The sequence below is a fragment of the Mercenaria mercenaria genome, chromosome 9 (assembly GCF_021730395.1).
Source record: "Mercenaria mercenaria strain notata chromosome 9, MADL_Memer_1, whole genome shotgun sequence".
Lineage (NCBI taxonomy): Eukaryota > Metazoa > Mollusca > Bivalvia > Venerida > Veneridae > Mercenaria > Mercenaria mercenaria.
The window spans coordinates 76,044,171-76,070,932 of NC_069369.1; the positions used below are offsets into that span (position 1 = coordinate 76,044,171).

The 26,762-nt window shown below is 36.4% G+C and overlaps 1 protein-coding gene across 3 annotated transcripts in view; it reads left to right on the forward strand.

Annotated features, from left to right (window-relative positions):
• The window catches only part of LOC123547500 (mitotic checkpoint protein BUB3-like), a 49,542-nt gene that overhangs the window by 10,196 nt on the left and 12,584 nt on the right, over positions 1-26,762 (forward strand). For all 3 annotated transcript variants that reach the window (XM_053551747.1, XM_053551748.1, XM_045334657.2), the window contains exons 2-4: positions 5,326-5,536; positions 9,025-9,094; positions 16,012-16,163. In XM_053551747.1, the coding sequence (XP_053407722.1) occupies positions 5,339-5,536; positions 9,025-9,094; positions 16,012-16,163 (420 nt within the window). In that variant the 5' untranslated portion in view covers positions 5,326-5,338. The remainder of the gene's footprint in view (positions 1-5,325; positions 5,537-9,024; positions 9,095-16,011; positions 16,164-26,762) is intronic.

The window sequence follows — 26,762 nt, forward strand, 5'->3', positions numbered from 1 at the left end:
GCCTAAATAGTTTTCCCTATATATTCTATATAAAACTGACCTTTTTCAAAGAGCTACCAAACATAGCTAGACCCATTTCAGAGAACAAATCCTTACCTCATTTTAAAGAGTTATGATAAAACTGATATAAAATGAAGAGAAAAGTAGGGGTCATGTATCTGCTAAGAGAGATTTCTCTGGTCACATTTGCTTACTGTAAACTGACATCAAAATCACTGCTGTGACCTGGAAGTACTACTCATACTAAAATTGAGCTTGACTTCACCAAATACAACCTGCTTTCCCATTTTTCCTACCAAAATGTCAAAAATACATCCACAATGAAATTTAATCAGAAACTAGCCTCAATTTAGACCTATGTTGCCATGCCAAGTGAAAAATTAGTGTTCAAATACCTGGCAGCCATTACGCGATAGACCAGATGGCTCCCACGCTGGTTCCTTTAGTATAGTTAGGCCTACAGTAAACCCCTACTTTCGGTTTCGATCTGCAAAACTTGCAATGTGGAGTGTATAAACATAAACCATCTCATTTAATGCATAATATATTCTAGCAGTAAAAGGTGTGGTTAAAGCACTTGTTTTATACGAATTTTCGCAGAATAGAATGGGGAAATAAGGATCTGTTTACTACTGACTTCTTTCGACTACTCAAGCGAGGCACATTTTCGACCGAATGACTGGCTTTATTCCTCAAAACGAAGCTAAACATGGGTCGATCGCAATAAAATACTTGACAAAAATCATAGAATTTCTGAATAAATTTAATTTTGTTTTTGTTGTAAACATTTTGTACCCCATATCAACTTAAATAACATGACAAAACGTACGGAAGTCGCAATTCAATAAAAATACACATAAGAATGTGTCTATTTAGATGGATCTATTTAAAGAAATTATGCAAGGCTGCTTCCAGTAGCTGGAGGGTACAAAAGACAAAAGCTTTATCTTTATCTTGGCTAGTCATTGCATATTATCGCTAAATTTTAGAAAAGGGGCCCGAGTCAATGTAATGCTCATTTCAATAACGAGGACGGTAACCGCTGGATTGACAGAAGTAACGAGGATGGTATCATGGTACATCGTCAGAGGTATCTAATTTTCCACACAGTGCCTTCGATAAAATCGGTCTAATTTTATTGTGCTTCCAGTTTTTGTAAAACGAAAGCAATGGCTAAAGCACCGAATGACTGCTTTTCATTTTCCTAACAAAATTTCATAATATAATCCGAAATAATATTATTAATCGTGAAAATAAATACCATCGCCTTAAAATATCTTAAATTTTGGGACAAAATCATATATTTTTTCACAGTTATTCAGATCATATGAGATAGATATCTGACTTTTCAAATTTTCAGTAAAATACGGAAAAATTACCTTTTACAGGTGTGAATTTCCGTTGCATCAACATGTATATAAATCACACGAGGGCGGTATCGCTCACACGAGGAGGTACCCGAATAACCAGTGTGATTTAGCAGGTTTAAAAACACGCCACAAAATAACTAATTTCTTTTGTATTTCCATGTCAGATGGTTATTATACATGATTTGCATAAAAACAAGAGCTGTCCGTAAGACAGCCAAGCTCGACTGTTCGAAATATTGTCCCAGAAGCAGGAAAATATTACCCAAAAAGGTTAAATATCAAAAGAGTTTTAAGTTCAAAAGGGGGAATAATTTGACCAAAATGCATATCAGTTATGGGACTTGCTGCTATCAACTAGTTTTATAACCCCGAAGGCACATGTGAAGTTTCAATTCAATATCTGCATTAGTTTTGGAGATAGAAACTTGCATGTAAAACTTTAACCAGAATTTTCAAAGTCCAAAAGGGGGCATAATTTGCCCAAAATACATGCCAGAGTTATGGGACTTGATCCAGTGAGGTTAGTAATTGATCTAGAAAAAGAAAAAATAAGTTTCAAATCTATATGCCTTTTAGTAATAGCTGTATGTACTTGCACGCAAAACTTTAACCAGAATTTGCTAAGTCCAAAAGGGGACATAATTTGGCCAAAATGAAGGTCAGAGTTATGGGACTTGCTGCTATCAACTAGTTTTATAACCCTGAAGACACATGTGAAGTTTCAAATCAATATCTGCATTAGTTTTGGAGATAATAACTTGCATGTAAAACTTTAACCAAAATTTTCTAAGTCTAAAAGGGGGCATAATTTGCTCAAAAAACATGTCAGTTATGGGACTTGACCCAGTGAGGTTGGTAATTGATCTAGAAAAAGAAAAAATAAGTTTCAAGTCTATATGCCTTTTAGAAATAGCTGTATGTACTTGCACGCAAAACTTTAACCAGAATTTTCTAAGTCCAAAAGGGGGCATAATTTGGCCAAAATGAAGGTCAGAGTTATGGGACTTGCTGCTATCAACTAGATTTATAACCCCGAAGACACGTGTTAAGTTTCAAATAAATATCTGCATTAGTTTTGGAGATAGTAACTTGCATGTAAAACTTTAACCAAAATTTTCTAAGTCTAAAAGGGGGCATAATTTGCTCAAAATACATGTCAGAGTTATGGGTCTTGACTCAATGAGGTTGGTAATTGATCTAGAAAAAGAAAAAATAAGTTTCAAATCTATATGCCTTTTAGAAATAGCTGTATGTACTTGCACGCAAAACTTTAACCAGAATTTTCTAAGTCCAAAAGGGGGCATAATTTGGCCAAAATGAAAGTCAGAGTTATGGGACTTGCTGCTATCAACTAGTTTTATAACCCCGAAGAACCATGTGAAGTTTCAAATCAATATCTGCATTAGTTTTGGAGATAGTAACTTGCATGTAAAACTTTAACCAAAATTTTCTAAGTCCAAAAGGGGCCATAATTTGCTCAAAATACATGTCAGAGTTATGGGACTTGACCCAGAGAGGTTGGTAATTGACCTAGAAAAAGAAAAAATAAGTTTCAAAGCTATACGCCTTTAATTGATGGCTGTATGTACTTGCATGCAAAAACTTAACCAAGGTGTGACGCCGACACCAGGGTGAGTAGAATAGCTAGACTATTCTTCGAATAGTCGAGCTAAAAATTGAGAAATACAAGACTCTAGTTACAAATTGACGGTGACATATATATTATAAGGCTAGGACAAAGTGTTTAATGTCTAAACATATAAGTAATTGATATATCTTAAGTTGAGTTTAGACCACACTTTGTTTCTTCTTTGTATCATAGTATAATCTATATTTTTATATTATACTGAACAGAGATTTACAGAACAAATATGCAGATGAAATTGTGATAACACATTCTATTATGCTTGCTTCTGTTAAAACACGTTTACACTAAAGTGACGTCTTGTTAACCTGCAATGACGTCAGTGGCTTTGTTGCGGCCAAGAAAGAACGCTACTATATCTTATCTACTGTCTTAGATTAAGGGTATATTAGAATCAAAATAATGTATAGCAAATCATGTTTTACCTAACTTAATGCACTCAAAATCAGTTATACATTGCCAGAATAATTCACTCGGGCTACATTCTCGAGAAATTATTCCACACACATAACCTCTTTCTGTGTATTAATAATGTTAAAACACGGTTTTTAGCTCGACTATTCGAAGAATAGTCTAGCTATTCTACTCACCCTGGCGTCGGCGTCGGCGTCGGCGTCACACCTTGGTTAAGTTTTTGCATGCAAGTACATACAGCCATCAACTAAAGGCATACAGCTTTGAAACTTATTTTTTCTTTTTCTAGGTCAATTACCAACCTCTCTGGGTCAAGTCCCATAACTCTGACATGTATTTTGAGCAAATTATGCCCCCTTTTGGACTTAGAAAATTTTGGTTAAAGTTTTACATGCAAGTTTCTATCTCCAAAACTAATGCAGATATTGATTTGAAACTTCACATGTGTCTTCGGGGTTATAAAACTAGTTGATAGCAGCAAGTCCCATAACTCTGACTTTCATTTTGGCCAAATTATGCCCCCTTTTGGACTTAGAAAATTCTGGTTAAAGTTTTGCATGCAAGTACATACAGCTATTTCTAAATGGCATATAGATTTGAAACTTATTTTTTCTTTTTCTAGATCAATTACCAACCTCACTGGGTCAAGACCCATAACTCTGACATGTATTTTGAGCAAATTATGCCCCCTTTTAGACTTAGAAAATTTTGGTTAAAGTTTTACATGCAAGTTACTATCTCCAAAACTAATGCAGATATTGATTTGAAACTTCACATGTGTCTTCGGGGTTATAAATCTAGTTGATAGCAGCAAGTCCCATAACTCTGACCTTCATTTTGGCCAAATTATGCCCCCTTTTGGACTTAGAAAATTCTGGTTAAAGTTCTGCGTGCAAGTACATACAGCTATTTCTAAAAGGCATATAGATTTGAAACTTATTTTTTCTTTTTCTAGATCAATTACCAACCTCACTGGGTCAAGTCCCATAACTCTGACATGTTTTTTGAGCAAATTATGCCCCCTTTTAGACTTAGAAAATTTTGGTTAAAGTTTTACATGCAAGTTATTATCTCCAAAACTAATGCAGATATTGATTTGAAACTTCACGTGTCTTTGGGGTTATAAAACTAGTTGATAGCAGCAAGTCCCATAACTCTGACTTTCATTTTGGCCAAGTTATGTCCCCTTTTGGACTTAGCAAATTCTGGTTAAAGTTTTGCGTGCAAGTACATACAGCTATTACTAAAAGGCATATAGATTTGAAACTTATTTTTTCTTTTTCTAGATCAATTACTAACCTCACTGGATCAAGTCCCATAACTCTGGCATGTATTTTGGGCAAATTATGCCCCCTTTTGGACTTTGAAAATTCTGGTTAAAGTTTTACATGCAAGTTTCTATCTCCAAAACTAATACAGATACTGAATTGAAACTTCACATGTGCCTTCGGGGTTATAAAACTAGTTGACAGCAGCAAGTCCCATAACTGATATGCATTTTGGTCAAATTATTCCCCCTTTTGAACTTAAAACTCTTTTGATATTTAACCTTTTTGGGTAATATTTTCCTGCTTCTGGGACAGTATTTCGAATAGTCGAGCTTGGCTGTCTTACGGACAGCTCTTGTTCTATACATTATTTCTCAGTTTATTCAGGGATGGCCTAAATTGTCCACCTGTCATCTTGTAGTATATCTGTATTGTTCGAATGATTTTCACGAATTTCATATGGGAGGAAAAAGTAGGTTGTGGTGGGTCTTTAACTTACAGAAAGGGCGATGTGTTCTGTCTGCTCTCGGGGCACCAAGAAATACTGCCATGTCTACAGATTTGGGGGGAAAAAATTGACTTTGTTTATTTAATAAGTGTGTTTTACTGAACTGTTGTTGTCTTTCAGAATACAAGACAGTATGGCTGAGACTCCAAGTGAATTTCAGTTAAAGAACCCGCCAACAGATGGTATAACAGCTGTAAAATTTGGCCCCAATTCAAGTCAGTTTCTTCTCACCTCTTCTTGGGATACATCTGTCCGTCTCTATGATGTAATAGCCAATCATCTACGTATGAAATACAACCACCCTGCACCAGTGCTTGACTGCTGTTTTCATGTAAGTATTTAATACCACTGCCAAGAGTGACATGATGTCTGAGCAATTTACATGAATATTTCTACAAGACAAGTGAACAAAAAATTTATGAAGAGCTAATTGTGTTTATCCAAATGAAATGATATGTAATGTAAAATGTTTTAATTTTCAGCTTGACTTTTCAAAGAATAGTGAGAGCTATTCTACTCACCTGGGCATCAGTATCACACATTGCATTGTTAAAGTTCTGTATGTAAGTTAATAGCAACCATCTTAGACATTCAGCACATTTGCTTGGTCAATAACTATGCTTTATATTATAAAAAAAAACATCTATAGACAGTCCAGGACCCAAAAAATAAATCCAGCACCCATTTACTGTATATAACATGATAATATATTCAATTAATCAGTTTATAATAAATGGGTGCTGGATTTATTATTGCGCCCTGGACTGTCTATAAATGTTCTTTATAATGTATAGCATCATTATTGACCAAGCAAATGTGCCGAATGCCTAGGGCAACCATTACATGCCGCAAATTGAAACTTTACACAAGGTTTCCAAGCCATGGAACTTTTTGAAATAATCATGATAGAAAACTCTTAGTTGAATTTAATCCAGGTTATCCAGATTATATATTCGAAATTCAGATACACTTCAAAAATTCAAAAACTCATACCTTCAGTGGAAATACTCTCAGGCTGGGACCACCAGTTTTAATATGTAATTTCATGGTTTAAGCTAAATTTTCTTAAGTTTGTAATATATGTGTAGATTATGCATGCCTTTGCTGTTTCTTTTATTATCTTGTTGTGTTTTATGCTACATTTGTTCATTATTAAACTTTCTTTTCAGGTTTGTTTCTCAACTGTATAGCTGTGTATTTATCAATCATTACTGTTCTCTGATTTGTAAATTTTGTAATTATGTCTCCCCCAGGAGACATATTGTTTTTGCCCTGTCCGTCCGTCCGTCCTTCCGTCCGTCCGTACGTCACACTTCATTTCCGAGCAATAACTGGAGAACCATTTGACCTAGAACCTTCAAACTTCATAGGGTTGTAGGGCTGCTGGAGTAGACGACCCCTAATGTTTTTGGGGTCACTCCGTCAAAGGTCAAGGTCACAGGGGCCTGAACATTGAAAACCATTTCCGATCAATAACTAGAGAACCACTTGACCCAGAATGTTGAAACTTCATAGGATGATTGGCCATGAAGAGTAGATGACCCCTATTGATTTTGGGGTCACTCCATCAAAGGTCAAGGTCACAGGGGCCTGAACATTGAAAACCATTTCCGATCAATAACTAGAGAACCACTTGACCCAGAATGTTGAAACTTCATAGGATGATTGGTCATGAAGAGTAGATGACCCCTATTGATTTTGGGGTCACTCCTTCAAAGGTCAAGGTCACAGGGGCCTGAACATTGAAAACCATTTCTGATCAATAACTAGAGAACCACTTGACCCAGAATGTTGAAACTTCATAGGATGATTGGTCATGAAGAGTAGATGACCCCTATTGATTTTGGGGTCACTCCATTAAAGGTCAAGGTCACAGGGGCCTGAACATTGAAAACCATTTCCGGTCAGTAACTTGAGAACCACTTGACCCAGAATGTTGAAACTTAATAGGATGATTGCTCATGCAGAGTAGATGACCCCTAACGATTTTGGGGTCACTCTGTGAAAGGTCAAGGTCACAGGGGCCTGAACATTGAAAACAATTTCCGGTCAGTAACTTGAGAACCACTTGACCCAGAATGATGAAACTTCATAGGATGATAGGTCATGCAGAGTAGATGACCCCTGACGATTTTAGGGTGACTCTGTTAAAGGTCAAGGCCACAGGGGCCTGAACATGGAAAACCATTTCCAATCAATAACTTGAGAACCTCTCGACCCAGAATGTTGAAACTTCATAGGATGATTGTTCATGCAGAGTAAATGACCCCTATTGTTTTTGGGGTCACTCTGTTAAAGGTCAAGGTCACAGAGGCCTGAACATTGATAACCAGTTCCGATCAATAACTTGAGAACCACTTGACCCAGAATGTTGAAACTTCATAGGATGATTGAACATGCAGAGTAGATGACCCCTATTGATTTGGGTCAGTCTATTAAAGGTCAAGGTCACAGTGGCCTGTTCATGTAAAATCATTTTTTGGAAATAACTTGAGAACCACTTGACCTACAATGTTGAAACTTAATAGGATGATTGGACATGCAGAGTAGATAACCCCTATTTATTTTGAGGTCACTTGATCAAAGGTCAAGGTCACAGGAGCCTGAACAGTGACTTGAGAACCACTAGGCCAAGAGTGTTGAAATTTAGCGGGATGACTGGACATGCCAAGTAGATGATCCCTATTGCAGCCAACCATCAGTGTCTCTTTGACTTTCGCTCCTGACCCCTATTGACTTCTTGCCTATAGGACTTTGCATTGGGGGAGACATGCGCTTTTTTTACAAAAGCATTTTCTAGTTAATCTTATATTTTTTGTTTGATAATGTGGACCATATTGAAAATTGGTTAAACACCAAATATGTTATCCACGTAAAATAAAGTCGTTATTATTATTATTATTATTATTATTATTATTATTATTATTATTATGATGACCCTTCTTTTACTTTGAAAATTTGGTCAAAAGTTTTGCGTGTATCTAACTATCATGCTGTATGCTGAGAAAACCAACATAGTGCGTTTGTGACCAGCATCCGCACAGTCTGGTCAGGATCCATGCTGTTCACTTTCAAAGCCTATTGCAATTAGAGAAACCATTAGTGAACAGCATGGATCCTGACCAGATTGCGCAGGCTGCTCTGGATCCATGCTGTCGCAAACGCACTATGTTGGTTTTCTCATGGCGCAGCTCAATTATGTATTGGATCTGGATTGAAACTTCCCACAATGTTTCTCAGTCTTCATTTCTTGTTATATTTAGTAAAATAAAATCACCCAGTTATATGAGTCTTGCCAAGCTGTTGAATAGTCAGATGCACTGTCTTATAATCAGCTCTTGTTGTTACCACTGTTGAAACATGACATATATATGAGGAAACACTTGCATCACATTGATGACTAATGGTGGGCACTGGACAACATCCACAAAAGTTGTCTTCTTAGTTCTTAAATTTGAGCGGTTCTTCTCTGTCATTCACCATACTTTATCAAAATCTGAATGTGTATGGGCATGATGTCTGAACCAAGTTTGATAACCAGCCTGATTGTCACAGAATGTGTATCTGTATACAGTGTAGGTAATGTTTTATTACCACCAGCCGGTTTAGATAAGTATAATGTAGATTAATGGCTCTGGAAATATTCAAAATTGTGAAAATTTATGGTATCCACTCAACATAGTGTATGTTTTTAAGTCAAAATGTTTTGCTGTTGTGGGTGTATATTGTAATAGTTGGCACTCTTGTTCTATTGTAAAGAAAAAAAGTTTGTTAGTGTATATACAGGTAAATACGGTAATCATATTACAACTATTTCAGGATGCTGTTCACTGTTACAGTGGAGGTGTAGATAACACACTAAAAGTGTATGATTTTAATACCAACACAGGTATGTACAGTATACTCACTCCAGGAGAACTACGTTCCAACGTAAGTCAAGTCTCATCGATATCATGTGACATACCTCAACGATGAAGCTACGGTATCGCTTCGAATGACCTTGTTGATTCACTTATTATGTGTAATTAAGCATATATTATACGTTTTCAAAACTGAAAAGATAAGTTTGATTTGTAGAAGATATATTAGCTATTTGCAGCATTTTGCAAGATACAACGAACTAGTTACAAATACACTTATGTAAGCTACATAAATGTTGCAAGGCCGCAACGATAACATACATTATGTGACAACGTCTCACATACAGTGTTGCAAAGTCTCAGTATCATAATTACCATTTGAACTTGTAGAAAATTACACTTATTAGATAGTACGTACATGCGTACGCCGGTAATCAATACTGTATAGATAATCAGGATCGTAAAGCATTACTTCAAGAACTTTCCACATAAATTAGCTATTTCGTAACAAATGTTTTCGACACCATGTGCAGACGTATTGCTCATTTTGTCCGCATATAATAATTATTATTACGCCGTGCAAATGTATTAGGAACCTGAGACGTCATAACTCGTAACCATACAAGGCGCAAGTGCCCTCAGGACGGATATTTCTGTTGAGTTCGTAAACACATAACTGATTTTTTTTTTTTGCATTTCGTATAAAAATTAGCGTTTCATTCTGACAGATCATTTTTGTTGCATGCCGTATTTTACAAATAACAACAGAAATTTAAAAGCAATTAGAAACACTTCATTTGCAGTACTCATTCTTATGGCAGAGCATGCACCCACAGCGCGGGAAATGAACGTCCGTAAGCCGAAGTGACGTCATTACATTCAAGTGAAGCACAATAACAAAGTTCCACTTTAGTTTTATCGTTTAAAGCGTTACGGTATGTTCTTTCCGTAAAATAACGTATTTCAGACCGACAAAAATACTACATGTAAATAGGACGATGAGAAGGTCTCAAGGTACATGATATTGTCTAAGTTCACATATACAATACCATATAATATCAAAGCAGCACAAGTTGTCATAACCAGCACGAGAGCCATCGCATGGGGTGCCAGACTTTTTGGGTTTTGGGTTTTGCAGGCATTGGTAAAGTCGACGGAAAGGCCAGTCCGGTGTATTTTTCCTTATTACGTATCTAAAATTATTTCAATTGTGTTTCATTGGACTGCGATCTTGCAATATTTTTCCTTATTATATACGTTACTATAAATAGTAACAAAAAGCCGTTTAAAACGGTCATTACGGCTTCTGTTTATGTATCCATAATGGCGCAGTACGCCTCTGGCGCCATAACCATAACGGCCCCGGGTAACCAGAACGTCAGCGCGTTTTGATGTTGACGTCATGAAGCAACATTATTTATGGCGATTGAAAGGTCGCTGAATCAGATCGACTGTCAAATATTGATGGCATTGTTGATAAAAAAGCAAAACAAATAATTCTTTGAGGTGTTTGGAAAATATATAAAATGAAAATACCAAAATAAATATGAAGTGAACGTATATGATAAAAAGTCAATAAACGGCTGGCTGTGCCTTCTAGCCGCAATGGCACACCTAGTTTCATAATGGTCCTCGGAATAAAGCCCTTGGGCGATTATAACACTAGACGTGCCATTATGGCAAGAAAGCACAACCCAGTCGTATATTAACTTCGTAGCAATTCTTCATGAAATGATTTTCTTTTCAACCCTAAATTATGCTTTATGTAAGAAAGTACAACTATCAAGGCATTTGATTTTATACAACATTTAGCCTCTTATCCAAATGGTATAGAAATTGAAAAACCCCAGTATATGCTTGAACAAATGAAAAATGCACTTTAAACTTTTCTTACACGATTATAGGTACACGTGTGATAAACAGGTAAATAGATGGTAGAACGGTGTCTTTTAGTGATAATGGCCATAAAAGAAAATAATAGCCCTCGGGCTATTATCACCTTGGCAGGGCCATTATTACTCAAAGGCACCACTCTCCTATATATTAAACTGTACATATTGCGGACAAAGCTTTCATGTCGGAGAGTAGTGTTTTCTAAACGTTTAAATGGAAAGAATCGCGTGATGTCCATGACGTCCACGCGCACGTTGCGACATCTATTTGACGTTTCAACTTGCGGAAAATATGAATGCGCGTCAGCTTGATTTGTTTATTAGATTTTCGGAGAAATTCTTCTCGTATTTCTCCTGTTTTTCGTACCAGAAAGAAAATTTAGACATAAAGTAATTACTTGATAGTAGGTATGTAATAAAAACGTTATCAACTGTGTATGTGGATATATGCACTCGTTCTTTCGCGGATAATATTGCTCCTAAAGTCGCGCAATATTACTGCTGCAGAACAAGTGCATTATATCCACATACCAAGTCAATAACCTATAAATATTGACGTTTTAGTTTTATTTCGGATGCGTTTCGTCAGTTGTGACGTCAGTTTCATGGATATCGTCATGTTTTTAAATCCTTTAACTAGGACATTTTCAGTTCCACTTGGGTTAAAGAACAATTTTTTTATCATTGATATAATGAATAATACACGTAGTAATTATAAAAAGATTTTTAGATTTGCATCGATAAATAAGCATTCATTCTTCATAAAGTCGCGCAATATTTCTCTATTTCCGCTGCAGAACGCGTGCATATACCTAGATACAAATCTAATAACCTACGATTACATGCTTACTTCAGGTTTCTTAGTTGCGTCCTGTGCTTCAAAAGAATCTTTTTACAGACTTAATAATAATTAAGGTGTGTGCATGCAATAGTATAAGTCAACTCCACGCTACCCCGTACATATTGCTAGTAAGATATCTTGGGGAAACCGTCAAATGATAATAAAAGAAACGGATAAGAAAAATACTACAGTGTAACTTCCGAAAACTGGACCTTCTGAAAACCGGAAACCTTTGAAAACCGCACGAAATTCAAAGTCCCATTTTTTTCTGTTCTTATTTCTATATATTTTTAACTTCTGAAAACCGGAACTCCCGAATTCTGAAAACCGGACGATTTTTGAAGCACCGTTTATATTTTAACACTAAGATTGACTTCCGAAAACCGAACAGCAAAATTTTTGCTGGATTAAAAGTGTCACCTGATAATCCAAAAAAAATGTGTCAACATCTTCTTTTGTTTATCTGTTAGCGGCACGTGTTTATTTTGACACGCTATATAATCACAATGATCATCTGATGCAAAAGTAAGGAAGTAATTAGCGTTTATTTTCATTTGTATTCAATTTATGAAAACATGAAGAATTAAATATCTTACGTGTTAAAACCTATCTTAATGTTTGAATGAAAGAAAGATAGGTGTTTTAAATGATTTAGTTACATCGATTTAACTATGCATTATCAACATTAATAAAAATTTAATGTTGACAACTCAGGACTCCAAAGATGGTAAAATGTAAGTGGAAAATGTTTGCATAAATGCTATTACTAAAGTTATGTTGTTTCTTTTTATACTTGTTATTTATGTATTTATTATCCTTAATGTTTGTAATTGATTATTAATTAATTAATTAATTTCTTTATGTGAAATTGTAAAATTAAAAAAAGATAATAATCTCCTTCATCCTAAAAGTAGGAACACATAACTCTTTGTGCACCATGTCCACTTTGCCTACAGACTTCCAAACTTCTGAATTCCGGAAACTTCAAAAAACCGAACTTTTAGGCTGGTCCGGAGGTCGTTCGGTTTTCGGAAGTTACACTGTAGTACATATGTACATACTTTGAACAAAATCTGATTTTCAGTCACAGACTTGCTGGTACATTTCACTCGAATATAAATAATGTTTAGCTGCATGACTTCGATGAGTGTCAGTAACGCTTACCTATGTCGCGTTTAGAGTTAGTAACATCATCGGTTAGAATGAGGAACATCATATTAAATAAATATTGCCTGTTTATGATAAAGCAGTTGCAGTAATATATTTCTAAGATTATAACTGGCATTGCCTTTAATCGATCATTGACTGTCAGTAAGTATTGCTGTTGAAAAATGTAGTATATTTGTTTTATTCTGGAAAATAGCAAAATGCTTCTATTTTCTAAATAACAGACAACTGTTTTTAAAATTTAAATGTTTTGATAAATTTATGCGATTACTTTTAGAATCTGAATACATGTTCAAGTCACGACATAAGTAAATATCATAAAAGTAATTGCTATATATGAAAATAATATAAGCCGTGTCATACTGAGCGATACTGTAACCAGAAGTCGTTGAGATATGTCACATGATATCGTTGAGACATGACTTACGTTGGAACGTAGTTCTCCCGGAGTGATACTGCAGGTGAAGAAATTTGAATTTTGCAATTTTCTAGGCTGTAATTAAAGTATTGTTTATTTGCGGTAATGTGACCCAAAGTATTTTGTGCGGATAGGCAGGTAGGGAATTTTTTTTGGCATATAATTACAGGGGTCTAGCTAGGTCCAATTTTTTGGGAGAAGTCACTTCTCCAGCTGATTTAGGGAGAAGTGGGGAGACTTCAGAGAGAAGTGGGAAGACTTTTCCTACCGCAATGCTGTTGAGTGCTACGAAAGACGGCTGTAATTTTCTTGTTTCTAAATAAAAAACATTGAAGTGACCATTCATTTTCTTAGTTAGGTCATTTCCCATACAGTGGTTATTGTTTCATTATAAAATTCTGAAAAAAAGTCGTTTTCAAAATTCAAGCCGATGCTGTTAATCTAACCCGCCGATTTTTGATGATATCTGTATGAAGTATTTATTAACACCAGGGTCACTCCATTCTCCCATACCAGAGGTCTACCGCAGTTCTCGGGATTTTGACGAACATCTGATGGATGAGAAAGGGGTCACTCAAAATGACCCTGTTAACACCGAGTCACCACCTCTGTAGCAATATCTGGCTCGTATAAAACTGAAAGTAAACTGTGTAATCTAGAAATACATATTTAAATAAATTCATCGATGGAAATCAATTTAACGTAGGTAATACAACATACGTGTCATTCTTTTACCATAGATAACAAATAATTGTGTACAATATTCCAATTAATCGCATGGATAATCAGCAATTTCTTTATAAAAACATTTTTTTGGTGCTCTCGAACATGTTGACAATTAAACCCAAAGTGTCAAAGACGTAACCGCGGCGCTAATTGGCTAAACACAATCGCCTCTTGTGTATCGGATAATTTGATTCCCTTTCACACTTCTCGGGAAAATCTCACAAGTACCTGAAGTAGGCGGAGCTTAAATTATGCTTTTGGCGTGTGTCTCTGTGTATTCAACACTCGTTTTGACACCGTGCAAATTGTCAACAGTCCGGGTGGCGGTAATTAGCGAATGCGGATATCAAAGAAAATCGGGCGACTTGCATTTCGCTTTGAGGTTAGTTTTGAGCGAAGTTTGAAGTTCCAAAGCGCCTATTTCGCTCAAGTCGCCCACTCGCGAGAGCCCTGTAATTATATAGGGGGAAAAATTAGAAAAAGAGTTGGGTTGTTACCACATACAAATGCTTTTTCATGTTAGTCCTACTTGGATTTTTTTTTGTTTTTTGGGGTTTTTTGGGGGTTTTTTTACACATTTTTCTTTTTGCTAAATGAAAAAAATAAGAACTTACATTTTGTACCTGCAATGCATAATTCACAGTCTAGATACATGTAATCAAAGTAGAATACTGACGGTGTAGAAACTTGTATTTGTGCAGTCAAAATTAGTTGGTTCTTGTTATATTTAATAAAGACCTAATACATGTGGTAAATTATTATTATTGTACCAGATTTATGTATTATACTAGATTTAAATAGCACCCTTTTCATGATAAACACGTTCAAAGGCACTTAACATATAGCAAACGCAGCCACATTGTGCGAAATTCATTCTCTACTAGTACAGACACAGAGTGATCTGACCAGAGAGACGGAGTGAGATAAAGCCCCCAGAACAGAAAGAAAGAAATGCTTTTTAGATACAGGCCTATCTGGCTACCTTAGCCTAGCTCTGCTAATAGACAGTCTGTACTTTAATGTGCACGAGGTATAGCACTGATACACACAAAGCTGTCTTTCCTGGGAAGAACCTTCAACCAGTTCAGGCCTCTTAGTTAGGTGGGAGACACTAATCTCAGTAATTTCCAGTGCCTGGACCGCGATTCGAACCCAAGACCTCTGGATTGACAGTCAAGCTTGTTACCACTAGACCACTGGCCCTACCCATGTAAACAGTATTGCTGTCTGCACTTGGCTGCCTTTTAATAGACATGCTCACAAGGCAAGTAGTGAAAACCTCTGTTAATAACCCCAAGCATTTAAAAAAAAAATAGATCCACAGAAATGCCTACAATTTGCTAGTTCATAAAATCTCATTACTTGCAGTTTGAAATTTTTACCTGTATTTTTTACGAGTGTGCAAGCTGAAATTTGAACTCTTGTCAGAGTGTATGAGTTTAACACTTACACAGGTATGTACATAATTACATTAGGGTTGCTTGTCAAAGGACAAGGTGACAGTGTCTCTGAATGTGAACAGTTACTGAATAATAATAGGAGAATGCTACAGCATGCAGTTCTACAGTATTCAAGCTTCATAGGATGTTTGCCCTGAGAATGCCTCAGTCTAGGAGTCTAGGACTGACAAATTTCATTTGGTGATTGGTCATTAGATGATCAAAATTGTTTTGGAGGTCAGTAAGTCAGTGGTCAAGGTGAGGTTAGTGGTCAAGATGACATTGACCTTGAAATTTGAAATAGTTTCAATTACTGGAGAACTCTTGCGCCTAAAGCCATCAACCATTACGGTATTTGTGGGAGTTGGATATAACAGATATATGAATAGCTTGTACATGACTTGTAATAGTAACACATAGACATTTTATGTCAATATCAATTAAATGTATATATTTTTTGCAGGCACAAATGTTGGTACACATGATGCCCCGATTCGTTGTGTAGAATATTGTCCAGATGTCAATGTGGTTATAACAGGCAGTTGGGATTCCTCTGTTAAACTCTGGGATCCTAGAACACCATGCAGTGCTGGAACATTTTCTCAACCAGATAAGGTTTTACACTTGTCTTTTTTAGACACTTTGTTCTTTTCATAGGAGATAACTCCTGAAGTTGTTTAACCTTTGTATAATGTCAAAACAAAGATAATTAGAGTCGGGATGGAATTGTGCTGAGATAGAAAAAATGAAAGAGTAGAAACTAAGACAAATATTTTTCTTAAAAATTAAAGAGATTATCTAGACGGTAGCCAGACTTGGTTAACACCAACATTGGTGCTTATTTGACAACTTTTGTAAAGAGAAATAACTCGGCTCATAGTAAGTTTTAAGGCCTCTGTGACAGCTGTCTTTGAATCATATGCCTTTCAAGTCTATGGGTTCCATCCCTGCTCAGACTGTCACATGAGGAAGTCATACAGCTGACTTGTGGGAGGTCACTGGTTCTACCCAGGTACCAGAATGTGCCGAAAATAATGTCAGGAGAGGGATCTGTGATAATTCTCCACCATCAAAGACAGAAAGTCACCATATGGTTTTATTTACGTTTATGTTATTTAAAAAAATCTGTAAAAAGATCCTTTGGAATACAAACAAGCAAAATAATAGCAGACACAGTTTGATTGTGTCAGTTCATGAGGGCTAATGGAAAATGCAACTTGTCTCACGCCCCCTAGCACCGTCTTAAGCAGAATTCTATTATATAGATATTGAATGGACTCCATGATACAAAGGACCAGAAAATAAAAGAAACAACTAAAACTCAACACAACAATATATATTTATACCCCCACCAAACATGTTTGGTGGGGGGCCTATATAGGAGTCAGTTTTGTCCAGTCACGTTGCGAAATCTATTATCTCAGTTACTACTAGGGATGGGAACGAATACTGAAATCAATATTCGAATATTCGGTTTGCCATAATTGAATATATTCGAACATTCGGTTTGTTTTAATGGAAGCTTTAAATTCTTATTAAGTGATTGGCATATACACAACATATTCATTTGTTTAAAGCGTGGATCATTGTACGTAATAAGGCCAAAAAATGTTTGTTTCGGGTAACCCAATCCTACCTAGCAAAACCCGCCGATCCTAGCGTTTTATTTCACAATTCTGTCAGTATAATCATGAACAGATTTAACTAATTCAGTGTTTTAGCTTCAAAATGATACAAAAAATCAAAACGATTATAATTTAGACCGTCGCAATTTTATCTAAAAATAGCAGGTCGTCCCATTTAAACACGTGACGCGCTGTTGTATTACCGCCGCCATTTTGAAAATTTTCAATCGGCGTGTAAAAATCATTGTGTAAAAAGCAAGTAAGGCAGATTTAAACCTCCTTCAACATGAACTTATGATTCAATCATATGTTATTTCTTGATTTTATAATAAAGTACTTCAAAATTTAATTCGAATACGGCCGATGGCGGATGAAAACCGATTCTGCGGATGGTCTGAAACGTCGTACAAAATATTGTGAAAAGGTCGACAATATCTACAAGTTTGGTATTGTTTTCGAAAAAAAAATTCTACAACTTGTTACATAAAACAGGCGCCAATAAAAATGAACGAAAGATAAAAAGATATCACATTTACGCCTAATACAAACTGTTAATCCGTAGCGATGACCCCAGGTAATTATGCATTGCAATTTTCTTGTTAATTGGACATCTTTTGACATGCATCTGGCACATTGATGCCTGTTGCAAACTGTTAATCCGTAACGATGGCCCCTGCCAATTATGCATTGCTATTTTCTTGTTAATTGGACATTTTTTGATACGCGATAAACAAACATGACATGGTTTTATTCTGTAGAATTAACATGCTCATGTTGCCCAAAATCAATGATATTTATTTTGAAAAAAAAAATACAATAATTTACGAATATTCGAATTTGATTTTCATATTCGAATATTCGACCGATTTTCAAATATTCGTTCCCGTCCCTAGTTACTACTAAATGGATTTGATTCAAACTTAAAATAGATGTATCACCCACATCATGTGACACAAGGTGCATAACTCTGACACCAATTTTTCATGAATTATGCCCCCTTTTATTTAGAATTTAAGGTTAATTTTGATTATTTTCACTATATCTCAGTTATTACTAAATGGATTTGATTCAGACTTAAAATAGATGTTCCACCTTATCACCCCCATCTTGTGACACAAGGTGCATAACTCTGACACCAACTTTTCATGAATTATGCCCCCTTTTACTTAGAATTTAAGGTAAATTTTGATGTATTTTCACTATATCTCAGTTATTACTGAATGGAATTGATTCAAACTTAAAATAGATGTTCCACCTCATCACCCACATCATGTGACACAAGATGCATAACTCTGACACCAATTTTTCATGAATTATGCCCCCTTTAACTTAGAATTTAAGGCTAATTTTGATGCATTTTCACTATATATCATTCTGATTGGCTTAGAGCCAAAGGGAAGTTACCTTTTTAGCTCACCTGTCACAAAGTGACAAAATGAGCTATTGTGACCGCTTGATGTCCGTCGTCCATCGTCAGTCGTGCATCGTCCGTCAACAATTTCTAAAAAAAGTCTTCTTCTTGAAAACCACTGGGCAGAATTACACCAAACTTCACAGGAATGATCCTTGGGTGGCCCCCTTTCAAAATTATTCAAAGAATTAAATTCCATGCAGAACTCTGGTTGCCATGGCAACCAAAAAGAAAAACTTTAAAAATCTTCTTGTCCAAAACCACAGGACTAGGGCTTTGATATCTGGTGTGTAGCATCATCTAGTGGTCCTCTACCAAAATTGTTCAAATTATCCCCCTAGGGTCAAATATGGCCCCGCCCCAGGGGTCACATGGTTTATATAGACTTATATAGGGAAAACTTTGAAAATCTTCTTGTACAAAACCACATGGCCTAGGGCTTTGATATTTGGTATTTAGCATCATCTAGTGGTCCTCTACCAGGATTGTTCAAATTATTCCCCTAGGGTCAAATATGGCCCCGCCCCAGGGGTCCCAAGTTTTACATAGACTTATATAGGAAAAAAAGTTTAAAAATCTTCTTGTCTGAAACCACAACACTTAGACCTATGATATTTGGTTTGTAGCATTGTCTTATGGTCCTCAACCAAAATTGTTCAAATTGTACCCCTTGGGTGAAAAGAGGCCCTGCCCTGGGTGTCCCAAGTTTTAAAAATCTTCTTGTCTGAAACCATACGACCTAGGCTTTTGATATTTGGTATGATGAATTGTCTAATAGTCCTCTACCAAAATTGTTCAAATTATGCCCCTGGGGTTAAAAGGGGCCCTGCCCTGGGGTCACTTAGTTACTGTAAATCAGGTATTATTCGCGGTGTTTTAATTTTCGCTATTATTTCGCGAATTGGGTGCATCGCGAATTCATTAGCCCGCGTAAATTTTCTTTCATAACATACAGACATATCCAAAATAGGTCAAGTTCAGCAATTAATACTAGCCGCCTGTACACGATGTTTATTGAATGAACTTTAATTCAATATAATTATTATGAATAAGTATCAAAAAAATCCTGGAAACTACATTCCATGTAAAATATACTGCTTAAAAGACAGAATTAACACTAAGGTCTAGAGTTTGGATTTCAGCCCTTTTTTTGAGAATTTGGGGAAAGGTACCGGGACCCTTTGAGGGGGGAAATTTACATCGCGAAACCCTTGGTTTGGGGAAAATGAAATGTGACAATGAAGAATATTAGCAACTTAATTTCATGAATAATCAATAGAAACCAAAGTAAGCACTGTTAGTTTAACAATTTATTTTACTCAAGTCAACAATTTTAAAGAGCAATGTCTCTTCTCTTGAGTTTAAAAATGTCTATAATGGCATCAATGTCAGTGTTCACAAGGTCCTTGTTCCAGCAAGGTTTACTAGTACTAGAACAAGCTTCAACCCCTGGTTTCTTGGCCGTAGGGGACTCAGTCAAGTTAACCGGAGGCCGAGATTCACTGCCAGTCGAAGAAACGACATGAACAAGTGTTGATTCAGTGTTGTCGTCGGATTTTTCATTTGAATCTGACAGTGCTCCTTGCTTAAACAAAAGATCTATGCGTTTTGTTCCTTTTGCTACCGATTTATTTATTTTTTTCACGTAACAGCGGGAATTATGAGACATTGTTTTGTATGACAACGAAACGTTTGATTTACTATAAAAAATAATAAGCGCCTAGCGATGCCGAACTGACGCTTGTTTTCTATTCATAAACCTTAATAGCGCCTTGCGATATTGATCAGTGACGTCATAGAAAGGTTTAAAAGTCGGCACATGAAAAAATTATTGCGGGACGTAAAAAACGGGCAAAAATGTTTGAAATCGATTTTTTTTTTGCTTGGGGAAAATTTTCACAAGGTGGGGAAAAATATATACTTTTCAGGTTGGGGAATGGGGCCGAATACCGGCCCTAAAAACGCAACTTTATTGCTAGCAGGGATACATATAACATGATAACATTGGGTCTTTTTAAAGTGTTACAGAGAGCATCTCCTTAATGCACTTTGTAAGTATCAAACAAGCAGAGCGCGTGTTGCCTGAGTGGATGATCAGTATCATCCTTTATCTTCTCGACAAACCTGACTTTTTTACACATTTTGTTTAGATAACAATAGGGATTAGATGACAATTTATCACACCATTGTTACACTTTTTTAGATCACCTGTCACAAGGTGAGCTTTTGTGATCGCGCGGTGTCCGTCGTCCGTCCGTAAACATTTGCTTGTGACCACTCTAGAGGTCACATTTTTCATGGGATCTTTATGAAAGTTGGTCAGAGTGTTCACCTTGATGATATCTAGGTCAAGTTCGAAACTGGGTCACATGCCTTCAAAAACTAGGTCAGTAGGTCTAAAAATAGAAAAACCTTGTGACCTCTCTAGAGGCCATATATTTCACAAGATCTTCATGAAAATTGGTCAGAATGTTCACATTGATGATATCTAAATCAAGTTCGAAACTGGGTCACGTGCCTTCAAAAACTAGGTCAGTAGGTCTAAAAATAGAAAAACCTTTTGACCTCTCTAGAGGCCATATATTTCACAAGATCTTCATGAAAATTGGTCAGAACGTTCACCTTGATGATATCTAGGTCAAGTTCGAAACTGGGTCACGTGCCGTCAAAAACTAGGTCAGTAGGTCAAATAATAGAAAAACCTTGTTACCTCTCTAAAGGCCATATTTTTCAGGGATCTGTATGAAAGTTGGTCTGAATGTTCATCTTGATGATATCTAGGTCAAGTTCGAAACTGGGTCACGTGCCTTCAAAAACTAGGCCAGTAGGTATAAAAATAGAAAAACCTTGTGACCTCTCTAGAGGCCATATTTTTCATGAGATCTTCATGAAAATTAGTGAGAATGTTCACCTTGATGATATCTAGATAAAATTCAAAACAGGGTCACGTACCTTCGAAAACTAGGTCAGTAGGTCAAATAATAGAAAAACCTTATGACCTCTCTAGAGACCATATAATATGAAAATTGGTCAGAATTTTTATCTTGCTAATATCTAGGTCAAGTTCAAAACTGGGTCACATGAGCTCAAAAACTAGGTCACTATGTCAAATAATAGAAAAAACTACGTGATACTCAAAACTGGGTCATGTGGGAAGAGGTGAGCGATTCAGGACCATCATGGTCCTCTTGTTATGAAATGACTATAACAAGTTTGAACATTTTATCAGCTATTAAATGTAATAAGAATAATGCCCGTAAATTGAATAAAGGATAAAAGGCACTTTTCAGTCAATTTCAGTCAAACAAAAGCAATTTGTGTGCGTAACGTTACGGACCATGTATGTAACGAGTCTTTGGTGTGCATAAATTCGGTAGGTACGGAAGAATGGATATTAATGCATTCACGACTTCCGGAATTGGAATTTCGCTAATGTAAGACAACGAACCCTAGTTTGCGAATTTAAATTTCTGACCTTCCCGTCGCGTATTCATGAATCCGCGAAATAATTCAAGGTACGGGAATTCGCGAAAATAAAGATCACGCGGATATAAAGTGATTTACAGTATTATATGAGTTATATACTTAAAAAATCATCTGATCCTATTTCCAAGACTGTTTAATTATAATTACCTGATGACCCCAAGTAATATGATGTTACTTGACTGTGACCTTGACCTACTGACCTACTTTCTTGTTTTTTAAGATACAGCCTTGAAATTTTGATGACATACACAGTTTTGCACACAAATCGTTAAACTGAATTTCATTGACCATAAATGAGACCTACTGACTTTCTTAATATTTTATCATCATTTTGACATTTGAAACATGTAGCTCATATTACTCAGGTGAGTGATCCAGGGTCATCATGACCCTCTTGTTTTTAACTTTTGTACTGAGTTACTTCCCCTTAAATTCCAAGAATTTATCTATTTTTAGAAATTCTATTCTTAGATTTTTCAATATGTTAGGTATTTTTCTAACTTTTTAGCTCACCTGTCACAAAGTGACAAGGTGAGCTTTTGTGATCGCGCGGTGTCCGTCGTCCGTCCGTGCGTCCGTAAACTTTTGCTTGTGACCACTCTAGAGGTCACATTTTTCATGGGATCTTTATGAAAGTTGGTCAGAATGTTCATCTTGATGATATCTAGGTCAAGTTCGAAACTGGGTCACGTGCCGTCAAAAACTAGGTCAGTAGGTCTAAAAATAGAAAAACCTTGTGACCTCTCTAGAGGCCATATATTTCACAAGATCTTCATGAAAATTGGTCAGAATGTTCACCTTGATGATATCTAGGTCAAGTTCGAAACTGGGTCACGTGGGGTCAAAAACTAGGTCATAGGTCTAAAAATAGAAAAACCTTGTGACCTCTCTAGAGGCCATATTTTTCATGAGATCTTCATGAATATTGGTCAGAATGTTTATCTTGATGATATCTAGGTCAAGTTCGAAACTGGGTCACGTAGGGTCAAAAACTAGGTCATTAGGTCTAAAAATAGAAAAACCTTGTGACCTCTCTAGAGGCCATATTTCTCAATGCATCTTCATGAAAATTGGTCAGAACGTTCATCTTGATGATATCTAGGTCAAGTGCGAAACTGGGTCACGTGGGGTTAAAAACTAGGTCAGTAGATCTAAAAATAGAAAAACCTTGTGACCTCTCTAGAGGCCATATTTTTTCATGAGATCTTCATGAATATTGGTCAGAATGTTCACCTTGATGATATCTAGGTCAAGTTCGAAACTGGGTCATGTGGGGTCAAAAACTAGGTCAGTAGATCTAAAAATAGAAAAACCTTGTGACCTCTCTAGTGGCCATATTTCTCAATGGATCTTCATGAAAATTGGTCAGAATGTTTACCTTGATGATATCTAGGTCAAGTTCGAAACTGGGTCATGTGCGGTCAAAAACTAGGTCAGTAGGTCTAAAAATAGGAAAACCTTGTGACCTCTCTAGAGGCGATATTTTTCAATGGATCTTCATGAAAATTGGTCAGAATGTTTACCTTGAAGATATCTAGGTCAAGTTCGAAACTGGGTCACGTGGGGTTAAAAACTAGGTCAGTAGATCTAAAAATAGAAAAACCTTGTGACCTCTCTAGAGACCATATTTTTCATGAGATCTTCATGAATATTGGTCAGAATGTTCATCTTGATGATATCTAAGTCAGATTCGAAACTGGGTCACGTGGGGTCAAAAACTAGGTCAGTAGGTCTAAAAATAGAAAAAACCTTGTGACCTCTCTAGAGGCCATATTTATCAATGGATCTTCATGAAAATTGGTGAGAATGTTCAGCTTGATGATATCTAGGTCAGGTTCATAACTGGGTCATGTGCGGTCAAAAACTAGGTCAGTAGGTCGAAAAATAGAAAAACCTTGTGACCTCTCTAGAGGCCATATTTTTCACGAGATCTTCATGAAAATTGGTGAGAATGTTCACCTTGATGATATCTAGGTCAAGTTTAAAAGTGGGTCACGTGCCTTCAAAAACTAGGTCATTAGGTCAAATAATAGAAAAACCTTGTGACCTCTCTAGAGGCCATATTTTTCAATGGATCTTCATGAAAATTGGTCAGAATTTTTTATCTTGATGATATCTAGGTCACATGTGCTCAAAAACTAGGTCACTATGTCAAATAATAGAAATAACGATGTCATACTCAGTTGAACACTGGGTCATGTGGAGATAGGTGAGCGATTCAGGACCATCATGGTCCTCTTGTTTATTATTAGTCCTGTGTAAAAAGTAAAAACATTTTTCTGTGTTAACATGTGTCGGTAAGACACTTTTTAGCTCGACTATTCGAAGAATAAGTAGAGCTATCCTACTCACCACGGCGTCGGCGTCGGCGTCACACCCTGGTTAAGTTTTTCGTACCAGTCCACATTTTGACAAAGTCTTTTGAGATAAAGCTTTGAAACTTTCAACACTTGTTTACCATCACCATGTCCAGTTATAGGCAAGAGTACATAACTCTTTCAAGCATTTTGACTGAATTATGGCCCCTTTTGACTTAGAAATCTTGGTTAAGTTTTTCGTACCAGTTCATATTTTGACAAAGTCTTTTGAGATAAAGCTTTGAAACTTTCAACACTTGTTTACCATCACCATGTCAAGTTGTAGGCAAGAGTACATAACTCCATCAAGCATTTTGGTTGAATTATGGCCCCTTTTTGACATAGAAATCTTGGTTAAGTTTTTCGTACCAGTCCACATTTTGACAAAGTCTTTTGAGATAAAGCTTTGAAACTTTCAACACTTGTTTACCATCACAATGTCCAGTTGTAGGCAAGAGTACATAACTCCATCAAGCATTTTGACTGAATTATGGCCCCTTTTGACTTAGAAATCTTGGTTAAGTTTTTCGTACCAGTTTATATTTTGTGTAAAGTGTTTGACATATGGCTTTGAAACTTTTATATCTTGTTCAGTATAATAGTCTCTATCAATAGGCAAGAGTATGTAACTCTCTCATCTTTTTTAGCTGAATTATGGCCCTTTTTGAACTTTGGTTCTGTTTTGTATATGTCCATGTTTTGTTAAGACTATTTGACATATGGCTTTTAAACTTTAAACACTTGTTTATCATTATGATTCCATCTGTAGGCAAGAGTACATAACTCTGACAACTATTTTGACTGAATTATGGCCCTTTTTGGACTTTGAAATTTGTTCAGTTTTTCTTACAAGTCAGCGTTTTGTCAAAACTATTTGAAACTTTTAACACTAGTTTATCAACATGATTTCCATCTGTAGGCAAGAGTACATAACTCTGTCAACTATTTTGACTGAATTATGGCCCTTTTTGGACTTGGAAATTAGTTAAATTTTTCATATAAGTCCATGTTTTGCGTAACATATAACTTAACATATTTGCCATCATGGTCACACATTGCCATTTAGTGCAAGACTAATTGAAATCCACCAATACAAGAACATTTTTTGTTTAATCCATTTTTTTGTTTAGTCTGAAAATCTATGGAAATATTTTGACCCCATTCTTCAATCAATTCTTCGAATAGTCGAGCGCGCTGTCATCCGACAGCTCTTGTTTGTATTCATTTTTAGTGTATCTCTTAGAGATTTTTTATATTTACCTCATCCCTCATCCTGGGCAACCGCCTCGGTAGCCTAGTGGTAGAGCGTCCGCTTCGAGTGCGGGAGGTCGTGGGTTCGATCCCTGGCCGAGTCATACCAAAGACATTAAAAATGGTACTAGTAGCTTCCTTGCATGGTGCTCAGCATTAAGAGGATAGTACTAGGACTGGTCAGCCCGGTGTCAGTATAATGTGACTGGGTTGGGTATCATGTCATGTGTCTACAGCATGATATTCCAGTGAGGCAGCACTATAAAGTTGGGCATTGTGCTCACTGCTACAAGTAGACACCGTCGTTCATATGACTGAAAAATTGTTGAGAAAGACGTTAAACCCGAACACACACACACACACACACACACACATCCTGGGCACATATACTAGTATTACTTAAGTGCCGAGGAAGCCCAGGATGAAGTACTTCAAAGACGAGTAAAATTTTGTTTTAAGTATTAAGTTCGTTTTTTTTACGTTTTATATTATTCTAAGTATTTTTAGCTCACCTGAGCCAAAGGCTCATGGTGAGCTTTTGTGACCGCTCAATGTCCGTCGTCCGGCATCCGTCCGTCAACATTCCCAAAAAAAATCTAAGACTTCTTCTTGACCACTGGGCAGAATTACACCAAACTTCACAGGAATGATCCTTGGGTGGCCCCCTTTCAAAATTGTTCAAAGAATTGAATTCCATGGAGAACTCTGGTTGCCATGGCAACCGAAAGGAAAAACTTTAAAAATCTTCTTGTCCAAAACCACAAGGCCTAGGACTTTGATATCTGGTGTGTAGCATTATCTAATGGTCCTCTACCAAAATTGTTCAAATAATCCCCCTAGGGTCAAATATGGCCCCGCCCCAGGGGTCACATGGTTTATATAGACTTATATAGGGAAAACTTTGAAAATCTTCTTGTACAAAACCTCATGGCCTAGGGCTTTGATATTGGTATATAGCATCATCTAGTGGTCCTCTACCAAGATTGTTCAAATTATCCCCCTAGGGTCAAATGGCCCTGCCCCGGGGATCACAAGTTTTACATAGACTTATATAGAAAATTTTTTTTTAAAAATCTTCTTGTCT